This window comes from Callorhinus ursinus, unplaced genomic scaffold (assembly GCF_003265705.2).
Source record: "Callorhinus ursinus isolate GAN/ISIS: 27379988/994484 unplaced genomic scaffold, GSC_fseal_2.0 scaffold13, whole genome shotgun sequence".
NCBI classification, from domain to species: domain Eukaryota; kingdom Metazoa; phylum Chordata; class Mammalia; order Carnivora; family Otariidae; genus Callorhinus; species Callorhinus ursinus.
In genome coordinates this window covers 15,716,210-15,733,690 of record NW_027397075.1, presented here as the reverse complement: position 1 = coordinate 15,733,690, position 17,481 = coordinate 15,716,210, and the positions used below count along the sequence as shown (strand labels likewise).

At 48.6% G+C, this 17,481-nt stretch overlaps 1 protein-coding gene across 4 annotated transcripts in view; it reads right to left on the bottom strand.

Moving 5' to 3' along the window:
- The window catches only part of AXIN1 (axin 1), a 55,410-nt gene extending 37,929 nt beyond the window's left edge, over nucleotides 1-17,481 (bottom strand). For 3 of the 4 annotated variants that reach the window (XM_025877701.1, XM_025877702.1, XM_073899773.1), the window contains exons 1-2: nucleotides 17,451-17,481; nucleotides 12,511-13,471 (exon numbers count right to left, since the gene is read on the bottom strand). In XM_025877701.1, coding sequence (XP_025733486.1) covers nucleotides 12,511-13,388 — 878 coding nt within the window. In that variant the 5' untranslated portion in view covers nucleotides 13,389-13,471; nucleotides 17,451-17,481. Of the gene's footprint in view, nucleotides 1-12,510; nucleotides 13,472-13,921; nucleotides 14,058-17,450 lie in introns of those variants that run through there. The other variant, XM_073899772.1, reaches the window with a different exon arrangement.

The following is a 17,481-nucleotide window of genomic DNA, read 5'->3' as shown; positions in this document are numbered from 1 at the left end:
CTTAATAAAAGACAGGATCCCCAAAAGATGATGTGAGTGCCATGGTTCAAGTGCATAAAGCCAGCAAAGTCTGAGTCCTGCACATATTTTCTAATAGCTAGAATCATTTCAACTCAACACATATTTATCAAGAGCAGACCTGCAAACCACTATCTTAAGCCAAGAGATACAAATAAGACAAAGACACAGTCCCTTCTCAAAAGACTTGGAGTTGGGGCGCCTGGGTGGCTCAGTCGGTTAAGCGTCTGCCTTCGGCTCGGGTCATGATCCCAGGGTCCTGGGATCAAGCCCCGCATCGGGCTCCCTGCTCAGCAGGGAGCCTGCTTCTCCCTCTCCTACTCCCCCTGCTTGTTGCTCTCTCTCTCTCACTCTCTCTCTTAAATAAATATATTTAAAAAAAATTTTTTTGAAGGCTTTGAATTATTTAAAGCTAAATTTGAAAGTCGTTTCAATATACTTTTACAATTTCCCACTAACCACCACTCAGGATCACCAATAATCTCTATGCTGGTAAACTTAATTGACTGTCAGCCCCCACCCTACTTCACCTATTAGCAGCATTTGACAGCTAATCATTCCATCCTTCCTAAACAGTTTCTTCGTTTGGTTTCCAAGACGCCACACTCGACTGGTTTCTTCCTTACTCATCTCCCATCCCTGAAGTCTCGACGGTGGAGTGTCACCTAACTCCTTTTCTCCATCTGCACACACACTCTGGCAATCTCAGGGCTCAGGGCTCTAGGTGCCATCCATACACTGACAACTTGAGAGAGAGAGAGAGAGACCAAAGCAGAAAATGCAATGGCTTTTTTAACCCCGTTAAGAAATATCGAACCCACCTCTCGGAGCTATGTCCCACTACTCTCCCTTCCAGCCCTCTGTTCCAGCCATGCTGCCTTTCTCACTTTTCTCCCTCTACCTAGAATCACCTTCCTCCAGGTACACGGTTTGTGCTCTCCCTTTCTTGAGGTCTTGCTCAAAAGTCATCCTCTAAAATGGGACACTCTCTGGCAACACTTTGTTAAAATTACAACCCTCCCCCTGCCCCTCACTGCCCTTTCTCACCTGCTATTTCACCACAGTACTTATCACCATCTGGAACATTCTATATTTTACTTTTTTCACCTTTTATCTCTCCCTGTTGAAATAAAATGTAAGCTCCATGAGCGGAGGGATTCTGTCTGCTTTATTCACTGGTGAACCTCCAGCTGCTAGAATAATAGTTAGCACAAAGTACTCACTGAGTGAATGCATCTGTATTTCTGTCAACTCTCCTTCTAGAAGGGCAGCTGTACTGAGCTACACACAGCAGAGATATCTTTCCCTGTCTGCTCAGACACAACTTTTCTTGGACATGTGTGTACCGCTGCCCTTTACTCTTCTTTTGTTCTCCAAAACATTATGATCGTAGAATAGTCCACTACCAGAATGGGGATCAACTGTCCCCTCTAAGAAGAACAAACAGTCCTCAGGAAGATCCAGCAACAAACCAAGAGTCACACAAGAAGGAAAAACACCAGCTACATCTACCCCAAGACTCCAGCCCTTCAGCTACATCAGTATGGGCAAGCCTGACCCACTGGGAAAATGTGCTCCAAGAAGTTACACATATGCATAGGATTTTTATTCACTGAGTGATCTCAGGGTATTACAGGCATCCTGAATGAATTTTCACAAAAAAAGAAAGAACTCTTTCACAACGCTGCCACCTCCAAATCATATATTTTACAGTAATCACATCAGACCTCCGCTAAACTGCACGCTCACATCTCCTTTTCCTTCACAGATTTCTTCTCACAGAATTCTCTTACCTTTGCAAACCAGGCCTAGCTCTATACATACAAGGGGCAGTCTTCCTCCCACATATATGCGGGACTTCTTGGCAATAACCAACCATACCTCCCTACTGAGGGAAGACAGAGGGCATGATGCTAAACGACAAGAATTGTTTGAGCAGCATGTGAGGGGCAGGCAGGCCTTCAGGGCCCTGTCCTCACATCCAGCACAGTCACACAACTCCTCCTCACACACTCCTGTAGGACATCGGAGACAATCTCTGGAAGAATGAAAATCAAAGGCTCCGATTTAGGGAAATCAGGTACAGGGCAAGACATTACAGGGACTAACACTGAAAATTGAGGAACTAGATGAAAGTGTGCATGGGCACCTGGGAAACCCCAAATTCCCTTATCTGTTCAGCTCCAGAATCCAATAGCCAGACCCCACAAAAAGGGGGGACTTAGAGCATCCCTCTCAAGGGGAAGCAATTCACCCCAGAAAAAAGACTCCACAAAGAAAGCCCACTGGCAGCATGAACACTGAGTATACCACTCAAAAAGGCCGGCTTGCATGCAGCTTTCTCTAGTGCCTCACTTTTACTTTATTTTTTAAGGATTTTATTTAGGCGCCTGGGTGGCTCAGTTGGTTGAACGTCTGCCTTCAGCTCAGGTCATGATCTCAGGGTCCTGGGATCGAGTCCCGCATCGGGCTCCCTGCTCAGCAGGAAGCCTGCTTCTCCCTCTCCCACTCCCCCTGCTTGTGTTCCCTCTCTCGCTGTCTCTGTCAAATAAATAAAATCTTTAAAAGGGAAAAAATAAATAAAGATTTTATTTGAAAGAGAAATAGAGAGAGGCAGACAGAGAGCACTGCCCAGTGAATGGCAGAGGGAGAGGGAGAAGCGGACTCCCCACTGAGCAGGGAGCCTAATGAGGGGCTTGATCCCAGGACCCTAGGATCATGATCAGAGCAGAAGGCAGACGCTTACCTGACTGAGCCACCCAAGCACCCCTGGTGCCTCACTTTTAAACAAGAAGGAACAGCCAAGGATCATTTGGGTAAAACTTCCAGCAAGGAGGACAGAAACCAAAACAAACCATTGAGAAAGGAACTAGGAAGACACAAAGACTATCCTATGCAGAAAGCTGGGCAAACAATAATTAAGAAGTAATAACTAACATCTCCAGAAAGATTTTTTTAAAATTTTTATTTATTTATTTGACAGAGAGAGACACAGCAAGAGAGGGAACACAAGCAGGGGGAGTGGGAGAGGGAGAGGGAGAAGCAGGCTTCCCGCGGAGCAGAGAGCCCGACATGGGGCTTGATCCCAGGACCCTGGGACCATGACCTGAGCCGAAGGCAGACGCCCAACCAACTGAACCACCCAGGCGCCCCTCCAGAAAGATTTTTTTATTTTAAGATTATTTATTTAATTTACTTGACAGTGAGAGATACAGTGAGAGAGGGAACACACACAAGCAGGGGGAATGGGAGAGGGAGAAGCAGGCTTCCCGCGGAGCAGGGAGCCCGACATGGGGCTTGATCCCAGGACCCTGGGATCACGACCTGAGCCGAAGACAGACACTTAACAACTGAGCCACCCAGGTGCCCCAGTTATCAGCCTTTTGGCATTACTTGAGTTTTTCCTTGCCTCCATATTTTTTCAGAAAAATTAAAACTAACTTAAAATACTGATTTAGTAGTGCAAACATTAAGATCTAAGATCATATGAAAAGGAAACATTTACATGCATCCTTCTTAAAGAAAAAATAGGCTTTTGAATATAGCATATAATTTAGACTTCCTTGCAACATACTTTTGTATATATTTCAATAGCATATTGTCTATAAATATGTTTTATAGGAATTTGGAAAATGTAGAAATAAACACAAAGAAGAAAATAAAAAGCCTACGTTCTCCAACTGTACAGAAAAAAAATCCCTGTGCAATCGACCCCACAATTGGACATTTGAGTTATTCTGTTAGCTATCACAAGTAACCCTGCAAGCAACATTCTTTACGACTTTTTTTTTTAAGTAATCTCTACACCCAACATGGGGCTTGAACTCATGACCGTGAGATCAAGAGCCCTATGCTCTACCAGGTCCTCCTTTATGATTATTTTTAAATGTTGGTTCAAGGGGCACCTTGGTGGCTCACTATTCAGTTAAGCGTCCAACTACTGATTTTGGCTCAGGCTGTGATCTCAGGGTCCTGGGATGAAGTCCTGTGTCGGGGGTCCATGCTCAGCACACAGTCTGCTTGAGATTCTCTCTCTCCCGCTCCCTCTGACCCTCCCCCACATTTGTGTGCACGCATTCTCTCTCTCTCTCAAATAAATAAATCAATCTTCAAATGTTGGTTCAAGAGAAGACACTGGCACTATAGACTGAAGATGAGTAAAGATCCAGAGGGGGTCAGTACCAAAAACAAACAAAAAGCATTTAAATAGCTCAAAGTGCACAGAGTTGGATGAGCAGAAGGCCCAGGAATGGACAGAGAGCTCCCTGCTGCTGGGGGGCTAATGATGATACCCACCCTAGCACCTAGCCACCTCTGTCCCTTGAAACCAGAAGAGCCAAGTCCAGTTGCTACCTGAAGTTTCAATGGTTCACAGAGAAGGCTCTTGGGCCAATACTGGAACCCACCCAGCAATGGGAGTCCAACTGCAGAGGGGACATGGAAGGGCAAGGCTGAGCCCCTTCACGCCTCTTTTGTGGGCTCTCTGAAGACACTGAAGTCAGGCAACCAGCCTCAGTCCCACAAAGGGACTGAAGAGATAATACTGAGCTGTTTCCTCAGATCAAACACTTTCTAGAATTAACAGGCTCTAAAAGGACCCCGAGTGGCTCACTAAACTGAGCATTTGTACTGATGTGACACGGGGGGGGGGGGGGGGGGAAGCAACACTGATTCCCCTCTACACACAGGTGTGCACCCTCTCATGTGGGTCCCAGACTGGAGAAAGAATTATTAGACTGCCTTGCTTTCCTAACTGTACTACCACTACTCACCCAAATCCCCATACTTGTAATTTCTACACGGTACACTGATGTAAATGAAGTCCGGACTGTAGAAAAGATTACCAGAGCTGGTGAGTAAGAGTCAAATTCAAATCTCTGTGACACTGGGGCACAAACCTGCGAATGGGCAGTGACACCAAGCAGCTGACCTATAGGTATGGCTCAGTTCCAAGAACTGCACACCAGGCCAAGCACATCAAGCCCACACTCTCCTAAAATAGCTGCAGCTGCACGTCAGAGCCATGGGCAGCGCAGTTCACGCAAAGGACGCCGGTCAACATTGCTCGTCAGCTCTCTACAGGCACTTCCCTTTCATAAACCCACTGATACAGAGGTCAAGGCAAAGAGGCCTCTCTATTCCAGAATTCTCCAGTCTGATAGCTAACTGCAGATATTTTGCTGGACTCTGCTGAAACCTGTTGAAGACCATGGAGTTTTATATGACTAAAGCAGAGAAAAAACACTTTTAGACCCTCCCGTAATAATTTAAAAATTTTAATGGCCAGCCCTACCCCACTGACAGATATATGAAATGCACACAGCACGTTGGAGGTCCTGTGATGGAGTCCAGCACAGGCATGCGTGTATCGTAGGAGCTTAGGGTTGAGTCGGGGTGCACTGGGAAGTCCCAACAGAGCTGGAAGAAGGGATGACGCGATCAGACTTGCACTTAGGAAAGACTGCTTTGGCGCTGTGGGGAGAAAAGACAGAGGCCTAGGTAGAAGGTTCTGTGGTGTGGCGCCTGGGGGGCTCAGCCGGTTAAGCGTCAACTCTTGATCTCAGCTCAGATCTCGATCTCAGGGTCATGAGTTTGAGCCCCATGTCAAGCTCCATGCGTGGAGCCTACTTAAAAAAAAAAAAAAAAACATGGTTCCAGGGGCACCTGGGTGGCTCAGTCGTTAAGCGTCTGCCTTCGGCTCAGGTCATGATCCCAGGGTCCTGGGATCGAGCCCCGCATCAGGCTCTCTGCTCAGCAGGAGGCCTGCTTCTCCCTCTCCCACCCCCCGCTTGTGTTTCCTTGCTTGCTGTCTCTCTCTCTCTGTCAAATAAATAAAAACATCTTTTAAAAAAATAATAAATTAAAAAAAAACATGGTTCTGTAGCGGCCCAGGAGGAGGAGGTGGGAGCCAGTGTGCAGACAGCAAGAAGCAGAGGGATATAGCACACATTGGGCAGGGAACCAGAACTTGCTGCTGTACCAGATGTGGGGGTGAAGGAAGCAGGGATCCGGTGGTTTGGGTTGACCTGGTAGATGGCGGCACCGCTGCTGGAGGCTAGAATGATTACAAGAGGAACAGGTTTGGGGTGGGGAATTACTATGCCTCCCTTGAAGGAAATATGTTATTAAAATCTGAGCATGTCATATCTTTGAAACCATCTGTAATTCTGATACAAACTTCACCAACATCTAACAGACAACGATGAAGATGATGAATATGAAGAAGAGCCACCAATGCAAGAGCTGAAATTTACCGAGCACCTGCTCTGTGCAGGCACGGGCTGGTCTAATCACCCTCAGGCGTTATGACACGGAAGCCCTACAACAACCTCATTAGGCTGGTAGCACTTCATCCTCCCCATTTTACATATAAGCACAGACAGATACAGCAACTTTCCCACCATCACGGACCAGAAGGCTGACCTCATGAGACACTGCCTAGTGGAAAAGTCATCAAGTGAGGGGTCATTAAGCTAAACCACCAGGCTTCCTGTTCTCCCCACCCAGCTGGCAAGGTGAGTGAGAAGATCTGCACACTCCTGACTCGAGAACCCCACAGCTGCATACTAAGATCTGTCTGAAAACATCTCTGGTCACCTACCCTGGGATCATCTGTTCAGTTAAAGAAATTCACCCAGCTGAAAGAGTCACACATCTGGAAGATGACAAGGAAATGGCAACAGGGCCATGCTCTCTCCCTAAGCTTCATGCCCCTCACAGAGGAATCACAATCACTGCCATAGACTAAGCAGGGGAGGACTTCAGGGAGAGCCAGATTTTAAAAATGAGCTACCCTCCATCACAAATGGTCTAAAAACTCACCAGTGAAGAGAATTTGCTGGAGGTCCAAAGCAAACAGGCCTATGGGGCCATGCCCTTACAGCACCCATGGGCGCACACTAAAGCCAAGCCGCCACCACTAGAGACAACGCCTAACACCCCCCCCACTTGAACTCCAATCAGAAACCCAAAATCAATCTTACTTTTCTGCCTTCCATGTGAAATTGTATATATCTGGGGCATTTCCTCCTTTTACATTTCTTCTCTTGACCTTTTAAGCCATTACCAGAAATACAATCAAAAAAGCCAACAAACAGGTCAGACAGTTCCTCAGCCAAACTCCGAAGGGACCTTGGAGAGGAAGGGCCAGTTGTCCGACTTTTACTTTTTTATTTATTTTTTTATTTTTAAGTAATCTCTACACCCAATGTGGGGCTCAAACGTACAACCCCGAGATCGAGAGTTGCATGCTCTGCCGACCGAGCCGCCAAGCACCCTGGTTGTCGGCCCTTTAAGTGCTGAGTTGCTCCCGCTATGAAGGGTATCCATGGTCCACTCTCTGGCCATGACCATGACGACCAGCCCTGACCAGCAGCTCCTCACTGGGCTCACCAGGAAGACACAAGAAAATACTTGAGACCCTGTCCTTGGAGAACTTCTCAGCCAGTGAAGAAGGTAAGGGTAGTTAAGAGAAATGGAAAGCATTTGCAAATGTCAGTCATCAAATCCAGCAGCTAAGGCTAAGTGTGGATGGTTCAAGGGCCGAGGCAGGTGACCAACCAGGGCCAGGAGGAGAATGTGACACAGGCCCTCCCACATAGTCCCTGAACGCACCTGGGGGGCCAGGCCACACTTTTTTTTTTTTTTTCTTTTTAAAGATTTTATTCGTGGTGCACCTGGGTGGCTCAGTCGGTTAAGTGTCTGCCTTCAGCTCAGGTCATGATCCCAGGGTCCTGGAATCGAGCCCCACATTGGGCTCTCTGCTCAGCGGGGAGCCTGCTTCTCCCTCTCCCTCTGCCTGCTTGTCGCTCCCCCTGCTTGTGCTCTCTCTGTCAAATAAATAAAATCTTTAAAAAAAAAGATTTTATTCATTTATTTGAGAGCATGTGCACACTAGACAGGGGGCAGGGGGTACAGAGGGAGAGGCAGAAGCAGGCTCCCAGCTGAACAGGGAGCCCGACACGCTACACAACGTGGGGCTCGATTCCAGGACCCTGGGATCAGGACCTGAGCCAAAGGCAGACGCCCAGGCGCCCCCATGCCACATGTCTGATGGGGGAGTAAAACCTAAGCCTGCCAGCTATGTCTTACAGCCCCTGGGCCCTAATGCCAAATCACATGCATCATCGGACAACCTTTTGTCAATTCACACCAGCTAAAATGGTGGGTGTGAACCAACCAAAGTTATGTTCAAAGTTCATGGACTATGGCAATAGAGACTAGGAAAATTTGCAGAGACACAGAGAACAGAATTTGCAGAGACACGGAGAGCAAGGAATTCTGGGATCCCTTGGCCCAGGGGCTCAAAAGGACCCCAGCTGAGCAGGATAAATGCAGAAAAAGGCCAGGGGCACGGGTGTTTTCTGAGCTTTGAGAGAGACCTAAGCATAATGCTGATTTAACTTTTCACAAGTTGGCTGTATGAAGAACAGCCACGTGCACACCTGTATGGCCAAATGAAGGCTGACACTCGGGCCTCCTGTGGGGAAAGAGCTGTGCCCGGTCAGGGAGGTTGACCAACACCAGAGAACATAATCGGACCAGCCCCAGGATGGAGAACCTATGGGACTGTGGGGCTCAGGTCAGGAGACCCTAAATAATGGCCCTCTAGACACACTTCTCCATGAAGAACCAATGCTTATGGGAGGCACCTGCTGCCCACAGGAAGTGCATCCCCCAGTAAGGAGATTTCCAGGCCAGCCCCCCAGCCCCCTTAGCAGCAGGCAGCACCCGCCCTCCTCTTCCCTTTCCTTTGGAGGACCATGTCCACCACTGGGGAGCAGTGGGCACCTTCTGTGCCTTCTGGTTTACCCTACTTGATGAGAAGCCCAGCAGCACAGTCCCAGGCCTTTGCACAAAGATTATGCTGGCATAGTCAGGACAGAGGCACACAGAACCCCTGGCCATACAGAGCAAAATGCAGGACCTCCTTTGAATGCTGGGGGCAGTGTCTGTTTACAAAGCAAGGGAGCCCGGAGCCCAAGATCACTACAGTAACCACCTCCAACCTGCCAGCAAAACTGGCCAAGGGAAGGCAGAGACAAAGAAGAGAAGCAGCAGTTTCTTACAAAACTAAATGTGCTCTCACCTTATGACCCAGCAATCGCGCTCCATGGTGTTTACCCAAAGGAGGTGTAAACTTCTGTCCACACAAAAACCTGCACCACAGAAGTTTACTGCAGCTTTATTAATGATTGCCAGAACTTGGGAGCAATGGAGCCGTCCTTCAGCAGGCAAGTGCATAAATTAACTGTCGTCCATCCACACAATGAACTATCATCCAGTGCTAAACAGAAATGAGCTACAAGCCATGGGAAGACACGGAGTAACATTAGGTCACCAAGTGAAAGAAGCCAGTTAGAAAAGGCACACGCTGGGGGCGCCTGGGTGGCTCAGTTGGTTAAACGACTGCCTTCAGCTCAGGTCATAATCCCGGAGTCCTGGGATCGAGTCCCACATCAGGTTCCCAGCTCAGCGGGGAGCCTGCTTCTCCCTGTGACCCTCTCCCTTCTCGTGCTGTTTCTCTCTCTCTTGCTCTCTAATAAATAAATGAATAAAATCTTTAAAAAAAAAGAAAGAAAGAAAAGGCACACACTGTATGATTCCAAGTGCACGATGTTCTGGAAAAGGCAAAAGCAGTTTCCTGGGGTTGGGGGAGAGGAAAGGATGAATAGGCAGAGGCAGAGAGAATTTTCAGGACGGCTCTGTACGACACTATGATGCTGGTTCCGCGTCACCACACCTTCATCCAGCTCCCAGCGCGCCCAGCGCCAGGCACCAACCCCGACGCAAACTGCGGACTTTGGGTGGTAATGGTGTTGATGTAGTTTTGTCAGCTCTAACAGACACACTGCTCTGGTGCAGAGTGCTGATAATGGGGGAGGCTGTGTGTTTGTGGGGGTGGGGGTGAGGGGAAACCTCTGTACCTTCCTCTCATTTTTGCTGATAACCTCAAACTGCTCTAAAACAATAAAGTCTTTAAAAGAAAAATGGCTGGAGTCCAGATCAAACCACATCTGAAGCTGGCCCTCCCTCTGGACTTTTCATTGATCTCAGTCAACCAATCCCCTTCACTGTTTAAGCCAGGGTGGGCTGGACTTTCTGTGACTTCCAACCTAGTGCATCCTAAGTGCACACCCTTGCCAGACAAGTAGAATGTGCTGGATGCCACACCCTGTCAGTAGTAGTAAATGATGACCCGGACATCAGAGATCCGCCACCCACAAAAGCATCACAAGCAACCTCCAGCGGCATGGTGCTCGACTGCAGATGGGACTCTCAAAGTCCAGCCTTCCTCTGCCACCAGCAGCTCCATGACAAGCAAGTCAAAACTAAAATGTACCACAGTCCTCAGAGCTCAACCCACTTAAACAAGTGATGCCAACATATTCTATTAATTTAAAAGCAAAGGTTGTATATTACAAATAGAGCAAACCAAAAAAAGAAAAAGCCAAGTTGCTGTTTAAGACTGAGAACTAAGGGGTGCCTGGGTGGCTCAGTTGTTAAGCATCTGCCTTCGGCTCAGGTCATGGTCCCACGGTCCTGGGATCGAGCCCTGCTTTGGGCTCCCTGCTCAGGGGGAAGCCTGCTTCTCCCTCTCCCACTCCCCTGCTTGTGTTCCCTCTCTCGCTCTCTCTCTCTCTGTCAAATAAATAAATGAAATCTTTAAAAAAAAAAAAAAAAGACTGAGAACTGAAAAAAGTGCAGAATGGGGCACAGGAATTTTTTTTTTTTTTAAGTAATCTCTATACCCAAACTGGGACTGGAACTCACGACTCCAAGATCAAAAGTCACACTCTCCACCAACTGAGCCAGCCAATTCTGATTTCTGATTTAAAAAATTCCTGAGCCCCAGGGCGCCTGCCCGGCTCAGCTGGTAGTGTATACGACTTGATCTTGGGGTTCTATGCTCAAGCCCCACCCTGGGTGTAGAAATTATTTAAAAGTAAAATCAAGAAAGAAAAAAAGACAGAGAAACAGAAAGGAAGAAAGGAGTCAGAATTGAGCTCAAAACTTTCCCCCTGAAGCCCAGGCCTCCAATTTAATTCCATCTTAAAACTGTTCTAATTAAATCATTTTAGGTTGGGTTTTAAAAACTGTGTCAGGGGGCGCCTGGGTGGCTCAGTCGGTTAAGCGTCTGCCTTTGGCTTGGGTCATGATCCCGGGGTCCTGGGATCGAGTCTCGTTATCGGGCTCCCTGCTCAGCGGGAAGCCTGCTTCTCCCTCTGCCTGCCTCACCCCCTGCTTGTGCGCACCCCCCCCGTCAAATAAATAAATAAAATCTTTTAAAAAATTAAAAAAATAAAATAAAATAAAAATTGTGTCAGTTACTAGCCTCACTTAGAATAATTTTATGGCAAGTTCTGCCCTAAAATCTTGCTATATCAATAGTGTTTAGCTCAAGACAATGAGCAAAAGGCACACAAAAATTACTTCAAATGGTGTATCTTGAATCACATCACTTAAATGATATTTAAACCTTAGAAATGTTTTGTCCTGTGTTTATTAGCAAGTAGCCAGTTTCTCTACCACCGTAAGCTTGAAGAAATGATCCAGGTTTTAATAACACCACAGGGGAGGAGAGGATTCTGACTGTTGATTAAATCAGCAAGGGTCAGGCAGATTCCCCACTTTGAAAGTTTCACAGGCAGGTGTCCCCGGGACCAGCTACAGGGAAATGAGTGGGAAACAGAAGTGCCCTGCCAACATCTGCTCGCATGGGCAAGAGGCTCCAACCCACGCCAAATCAATCTCCAGTAAGCACAGAAGGGACTACCGAGAAAAGAGAATGAAGATACAGGTTTCCCCAAGCTGGAACAACCTCTTGACTGCACCACTGGCACCTCTCAGGTTGCAATGTGGCTGTATGCACAAGTTATACCCACAAATTCTAATGCCACTGGGAATGGACCACAGAACAGCACTCACGTTGTCAGCAGAGGGGAGAAGGTCCACCCCTAGAACTACATTCACAGGAGGTTCCCAAAGTGCTCTGACAATTTGCTGCATGGCAGCCTCCTGCCAACACTTCCCAACCTCCAGGAAGAATCTTGGAAAACTGTCACAAAAACGCAACGATCCAGAATTCTCTACGGACTGATGCTTTTGCATGTCCACTCCTCTATCAGGCCACAAGGATTGCATCAATGGAGTAAGCCCACCTCCTATGCGAGAGGGTACAAATGTTACTGCTAAAGGGTAAGTTCGAATGTCAAGACTTTAAGACTTCCAAGACCCTTAATGGGATACAAAGCCATATATTATTTAGACTGCTTTTAAAAAAGTGTCCTCAACTCACAAATATTAAAAACATTTAATGACAAACGTGAAGGTATCATGAAGAAGAACGAACACCACAACTCACCCCCAGCAGCAGGAGCATACCCACTTGGGGGCTGAGGGACAAGACTGCTCCTTCCCGACACCTTTCCCTTGCCAGTTCTCCAGGTCTCGGATGTGGGCACAGACACGGACGCCCTGCATCTGACTCACCTGAATTCTCTGCCTTCGCTGTACCGTCTACTTGAGGAGGCCCGCGGGGCGGCCGTCTCCAGAAGCAGCTTCTGTGTGAGCCTGCCAGGGGGAGCAGGGTCTCTGCCACTGTCTTCATCTTGGTCTTGGTCACACTTCCATTCCTCATCTTCGTTCAGAGTGGGCAGGTATCCAGGTATGCCCTTCCCTGTCCCTGACCCAGAGCTCTGGTCACTACAGAGCTTCGGGCTCTCCGAGCCTGTCCTCGTATATTCCAAATAAATATCAGACTTGAGGAAAGAGGGGTAGGTGTTCTCTTCCATGGTGGACTGGATTTCTGTCTGGGCCTGGTCAAACATGGCAGGATCAATCAGCTGCTTCATGATGCAGTCCTTTATGAAGCTCTTGGTAGCTGGCTTCGTCTGCCTGGACACGATGCCATTGTTATCAAGGATATATTTGCGGTAAATAGCTTTGGCCAGCTTCAGCCTCTTCTCCTCATTTGAGTCACAGGGCTCCAGTTTCCTGAAGCCGCTGCAGGCAAACCAGAAGTCCAGCAGGTCAGCACAGTCCTCCTGCTTCAGGAAAGTCCGAAACAGGTTTATCCCATCTTGATCGTCCAGTAAGGAGTGCAGCGACTCGGCCCACTTCAAGTACGGTGGGGTGGGTGAGGCGCTGCCCTCAGGCTCGTACCCCAGGTCCAGATCCGAGCGCCTGGGAGTGGCTGCTGAAGTCTCACCTTTAACCCCGGCACCTTTCCCGGAGCAGAAGCTGTGGCTGACAGGCCTGGGGTCTGTGGACACCAGTTCACCCTCCTCACCAGGCACTGGGGGTCGGGGGGCATCTTCGGTGAAACTTGTTCCAAGGTCCAAAGGGAAACCCTGCTCTTGGATATTCATTTTGGGACTCTGTGCGTCAATGAACAATGAGCGCTGCACCCTAATACATCAGTACTTATAGCTCCAAAGTGAATCAATCTGTCCTGTTGAAACCATTAAGAGGACAAGGATTAGGAAAGGTGGGTCCATGGAAACATGACCACAGAGGTTTTCTCAAGACAAGACTCGTAATGATGCCCACCCGCTCGAACTCAAAGCCAGAAATTCAGTTTAAATTTTCAATCTTTTGCCACAAGGTTTGCGCTATATTAAAACAATTTCTGGGAACTTTTAACTACAGGAATGCCTCCGGATCTAAAAACTAAGCACCCAGAGCAGGGAGAGTGCCATTCCCTCAGGTGTCATTCTGTGAGAACATCATGGAGACTAGCAGCCTGGGGACCTCCCATCTTGCCACAACCAGTCCTTCCCTGCAAGCTCCAGAGAGGCAGGAGGACAGGAGGAAAGAAATATGCTTTCTAGTCCTCCTGGCTGTATAAACTTAGATGAGAGCTGGTTCCTCCCATGTAAGATGAATGAGGATGATCGCCTACCTGCACTGCAGGGTCGCTGTGATATTCAGACACAGAAAAGTATGGAACATCACACATCATCAGGCAGGTCTCACGTCTGCTTCCCACATTCTCTAGGCCCACGGCCACTGTGCCTTCTGCCTACCCCATCTCTTCACACTTAGTATGCCTCCTAACAGGTGCAAACACACAAGGAGGTGTTCCTTTAACTCTCAACACACACCTACACGAACAATTGCGGGTCACCTTCAGCACCTTCAACCAAGTGATCAAAGGACACCCCGTCCACCCCACACACAGTGGTCATCTCATACTACCAGTGTGGACAATCTTGAAAAATGCTTCCACCAGAATGCTGCCTTTGACCTCGTTTATAAGGAAAGCATCCTTCTGATAGCAAATGGCAATTTAGTACTCTGAAGAACGGAGGAGGTATAGAAAAAGAAAATGAGGGCCAAATACAATTACACATTTTAGCTAAGGAAGCATACAGCTCACATGATCTACCTCCATAAGCTCAAATCCAAACTACCCACCCTCTTAGAGGTCAGGGGACTACGGGTTTTGTGGTTTTGTTGTTGCTGCTGCGACAGGCCTGCCGTAGGTGTAAAGGAAGGCTCTCCTGGATCTGGACTCTTTCACAGCCTTCAGTCCTCCCTGTCGTATCCTACAGGAGCTCACAGAGCCCACGAGCTGAGCTACGCCTCCCAACCTGGTGGCCGGCCGTGATCAAAGTGATCTGGCTATGGGGCCGCCTGGGTGGCTCAATCATTGAGCATCTGCCTTCGGCTCAGGTCATGATCCCAGGGTCCTGGGATCGAGCCCCGCATTGGGCTCCCTGCTCAGCGGGAAGCCTGCTTCTCCCTCTCCCACTCCCCCTGCTTGTGTTCCCTCTCTCGCTGTGTCTATGTCAAATAAATAAATAAAATCTTTAAAAGAAAAAAACAACAAAAAATGTGAGCTGGCTAGAAACATGCTGGAGAGAAGCATGTCAGGTCCAAATGCCTGAACAAGCCAGAGTAAGAAAAATAAACCCCTAAAACCTGGTACCAACACAAAGGGTAGCTCTCCCTGGCCACCACTCCACACTCTGGGCCAGGGCCTACATGTAATCTGCCCCACACCTGCATTCTCACACTGTACACACCGTCCCAGGCAGCAGCAGCTGATGGCTAGAAGCAAAAAGCACCCAGAGACAGAGAATGGTTGGTCAAAATAATGTGCCCCAAATGACATTTCTGCAGCTAATGACTTTTTGTGAAAACTACTGGGTAGGCTGTAATCTCAGCACGAACAGCCTGCTTCTTAAGGTCAAGGTCCATGGGCTGTGGCACCCTGCCATCAGGGACCACTTCAACTGCAAAGTCGCTTTCTTTGAGCCCTGTCAACATGAATGAGCACCTGTGGTGTCTTAGCTCCACACCAGCTCATGGATCTCTAATGTCCTCTTGTCCAGGACACCTTCTTAGGAAGGAGGGCCCACGCCTGGCCCCCTGAGCCCTACTCTTAGAGACAGTCTTTACTTCACCAGCCCTCAGAAAGAACTGAGTCACTGTGTTCCAATGGGAGGTTAATTACAAGTCACTGTCACCTGCTCTGAAGACACTATCTCCTGTGTAAATTATTAGTAGCAGCCTGATTAAACCTTTTCTGCAGGACCCACAGCACCTAGCACAAGGTCTTGCAACCAATAAATATTTCATTCATTGACATGAAGGCAAATGACAACTGCCGTAGATACCAAACTGTAGCCCTTCATAGATGCTGAACTATTGTGCTATAAGAACAGCAACAAAACTCAAGATCTAGCCCTTTATTACAAAACTGGGGCTGTCTCTAAAAACATCTTAATTCATGTGTGAACAAGTCCCCCTAATCATTTTAAACTAATTTTCATTGCCCGGAAGAAATAGTTCTTATAACTCACATCTATTTTTGGCTGTCAACTGACAGAAGACCTTTGGTGTCCCCGGAAGCATGTGAACACCTCTCCAAATTACTGACGCTATCGAAACACGCTCTAACTCCCACAATCTCTGGGTTCCACATAGAAGCACACCAAGCGTTTAGTGCACACACGTGCATACCACACATGAAGCAGTTAATGTTAACTCAGGGTAGAGTCAAATGCCCACAAGCATTGAATCTGGCCAACAGCCTGTAACCACCATCAATAAAAGGATTCCATAAAAGTAACCTACAACTCTGATAAGGCATTTAAAATCTCCTGTAGTCACTGCTGAGGCACACCCCCTGGGTGCCATGGCAGCCAGCTCAATGCTATCTGTGTCTATATGTTTGTTTATTTTACTCAAATGTAACTTTTTAACTCTTGATTTCTGCGGAAGTAATAGAGCATGACTCTGACATTGTCCTGTCCCTTAACTAAGCTCTGAAAGGGTTAGGGTCGCTGTTTTACAGTGTAATCCATTCCTTCACCATCTAAATTCTCAATGACCAATGCAGCCCAAAAAAGTCCACTCACTTTTCTGACTCTAGAAACCCAAGAAACCCCCACACCTCCTGAAAAATCCCACAGAAACATTTTTTGTATGCCTGTCCATTCTTGTCCCCCAATATAAGTTCTCAAAACTGAAACTCAAATATGGCTACGACCATGTGTATTCTCCAAAACAAGGCCTGTGGATCCAAGTATGCCTGAGATTCTTCCTGAAGAAGCAAAGAACATACGGGCGAGCAAAAAGGAGGGGCTGAGATGAACAGTAAGAGCTCTTCATAAATTATCTTAAGAGATGGGCTGAGAAAAATTCCCAGAGAATTGAAGTTTGTTTGTTTTCTCTACTGTCCTCAGTGCTGAGCTGAGCCGTGCAGGTCTGGCTTCATGGGGGACTGAATTCCAAAACGTGGGGTGGAGATCGAAGCTAAGACCCACCCCCAACAGAGTTTTGGGGAACAAGGTATCAACCTGAAAGAGTACGGCCACTGAGACAAGCCAAACCACACCTGGATCCGGCCTCAGGGACCTCTGCCTCAGCGGGAGGGCCCTCCTTGGGTTTCGGATCCCCTCATCCTTACTTTTTGCTGGAGGAACAGGGAAGGGATGCGCCACCGTCCAGCCTCTCTCCAGGATCCCTGCACCCCACGCACACGCGAAACACGCCCCAGGCCCACAGGCTAGCACCACCCAAACACATCGGCTGCGCACCCTGCCCCTCCAGGAGAGGCCCCCCACACCCCTTCTCAGAATCCTGGTTCTTCCTTACACCTCTCCGCTCACCCAGAGCAAGGGCTGCCCTTTCTGAAGCAAACCCCGCACTTTGCCAGGTTCACACAGCCCAGCATCGACGGCCCCGGCCGTCTCCATCCCGAGCCAGCACCCCCCCCTTCGGCACGCCTGCCCTTGCAGCACCCGGGGTGCACAGCCTGCCGACGGCTGCACGCCGCCCCGCACGCCCCCGGAGCCCGCACCCGCCGAGCCCCTCTTCCGGGTCCCGCGCCCGGCCCGCCCGGCCCGGCCTACGCGGCCTACAATGGGCGGCCGCACAGGCCCGCGCCCCGCAAGAACGCGCGCCCGGCCCGCACGACTCACCCGCGGCGGCGGCGGCGGCGGCGGGGCCCCG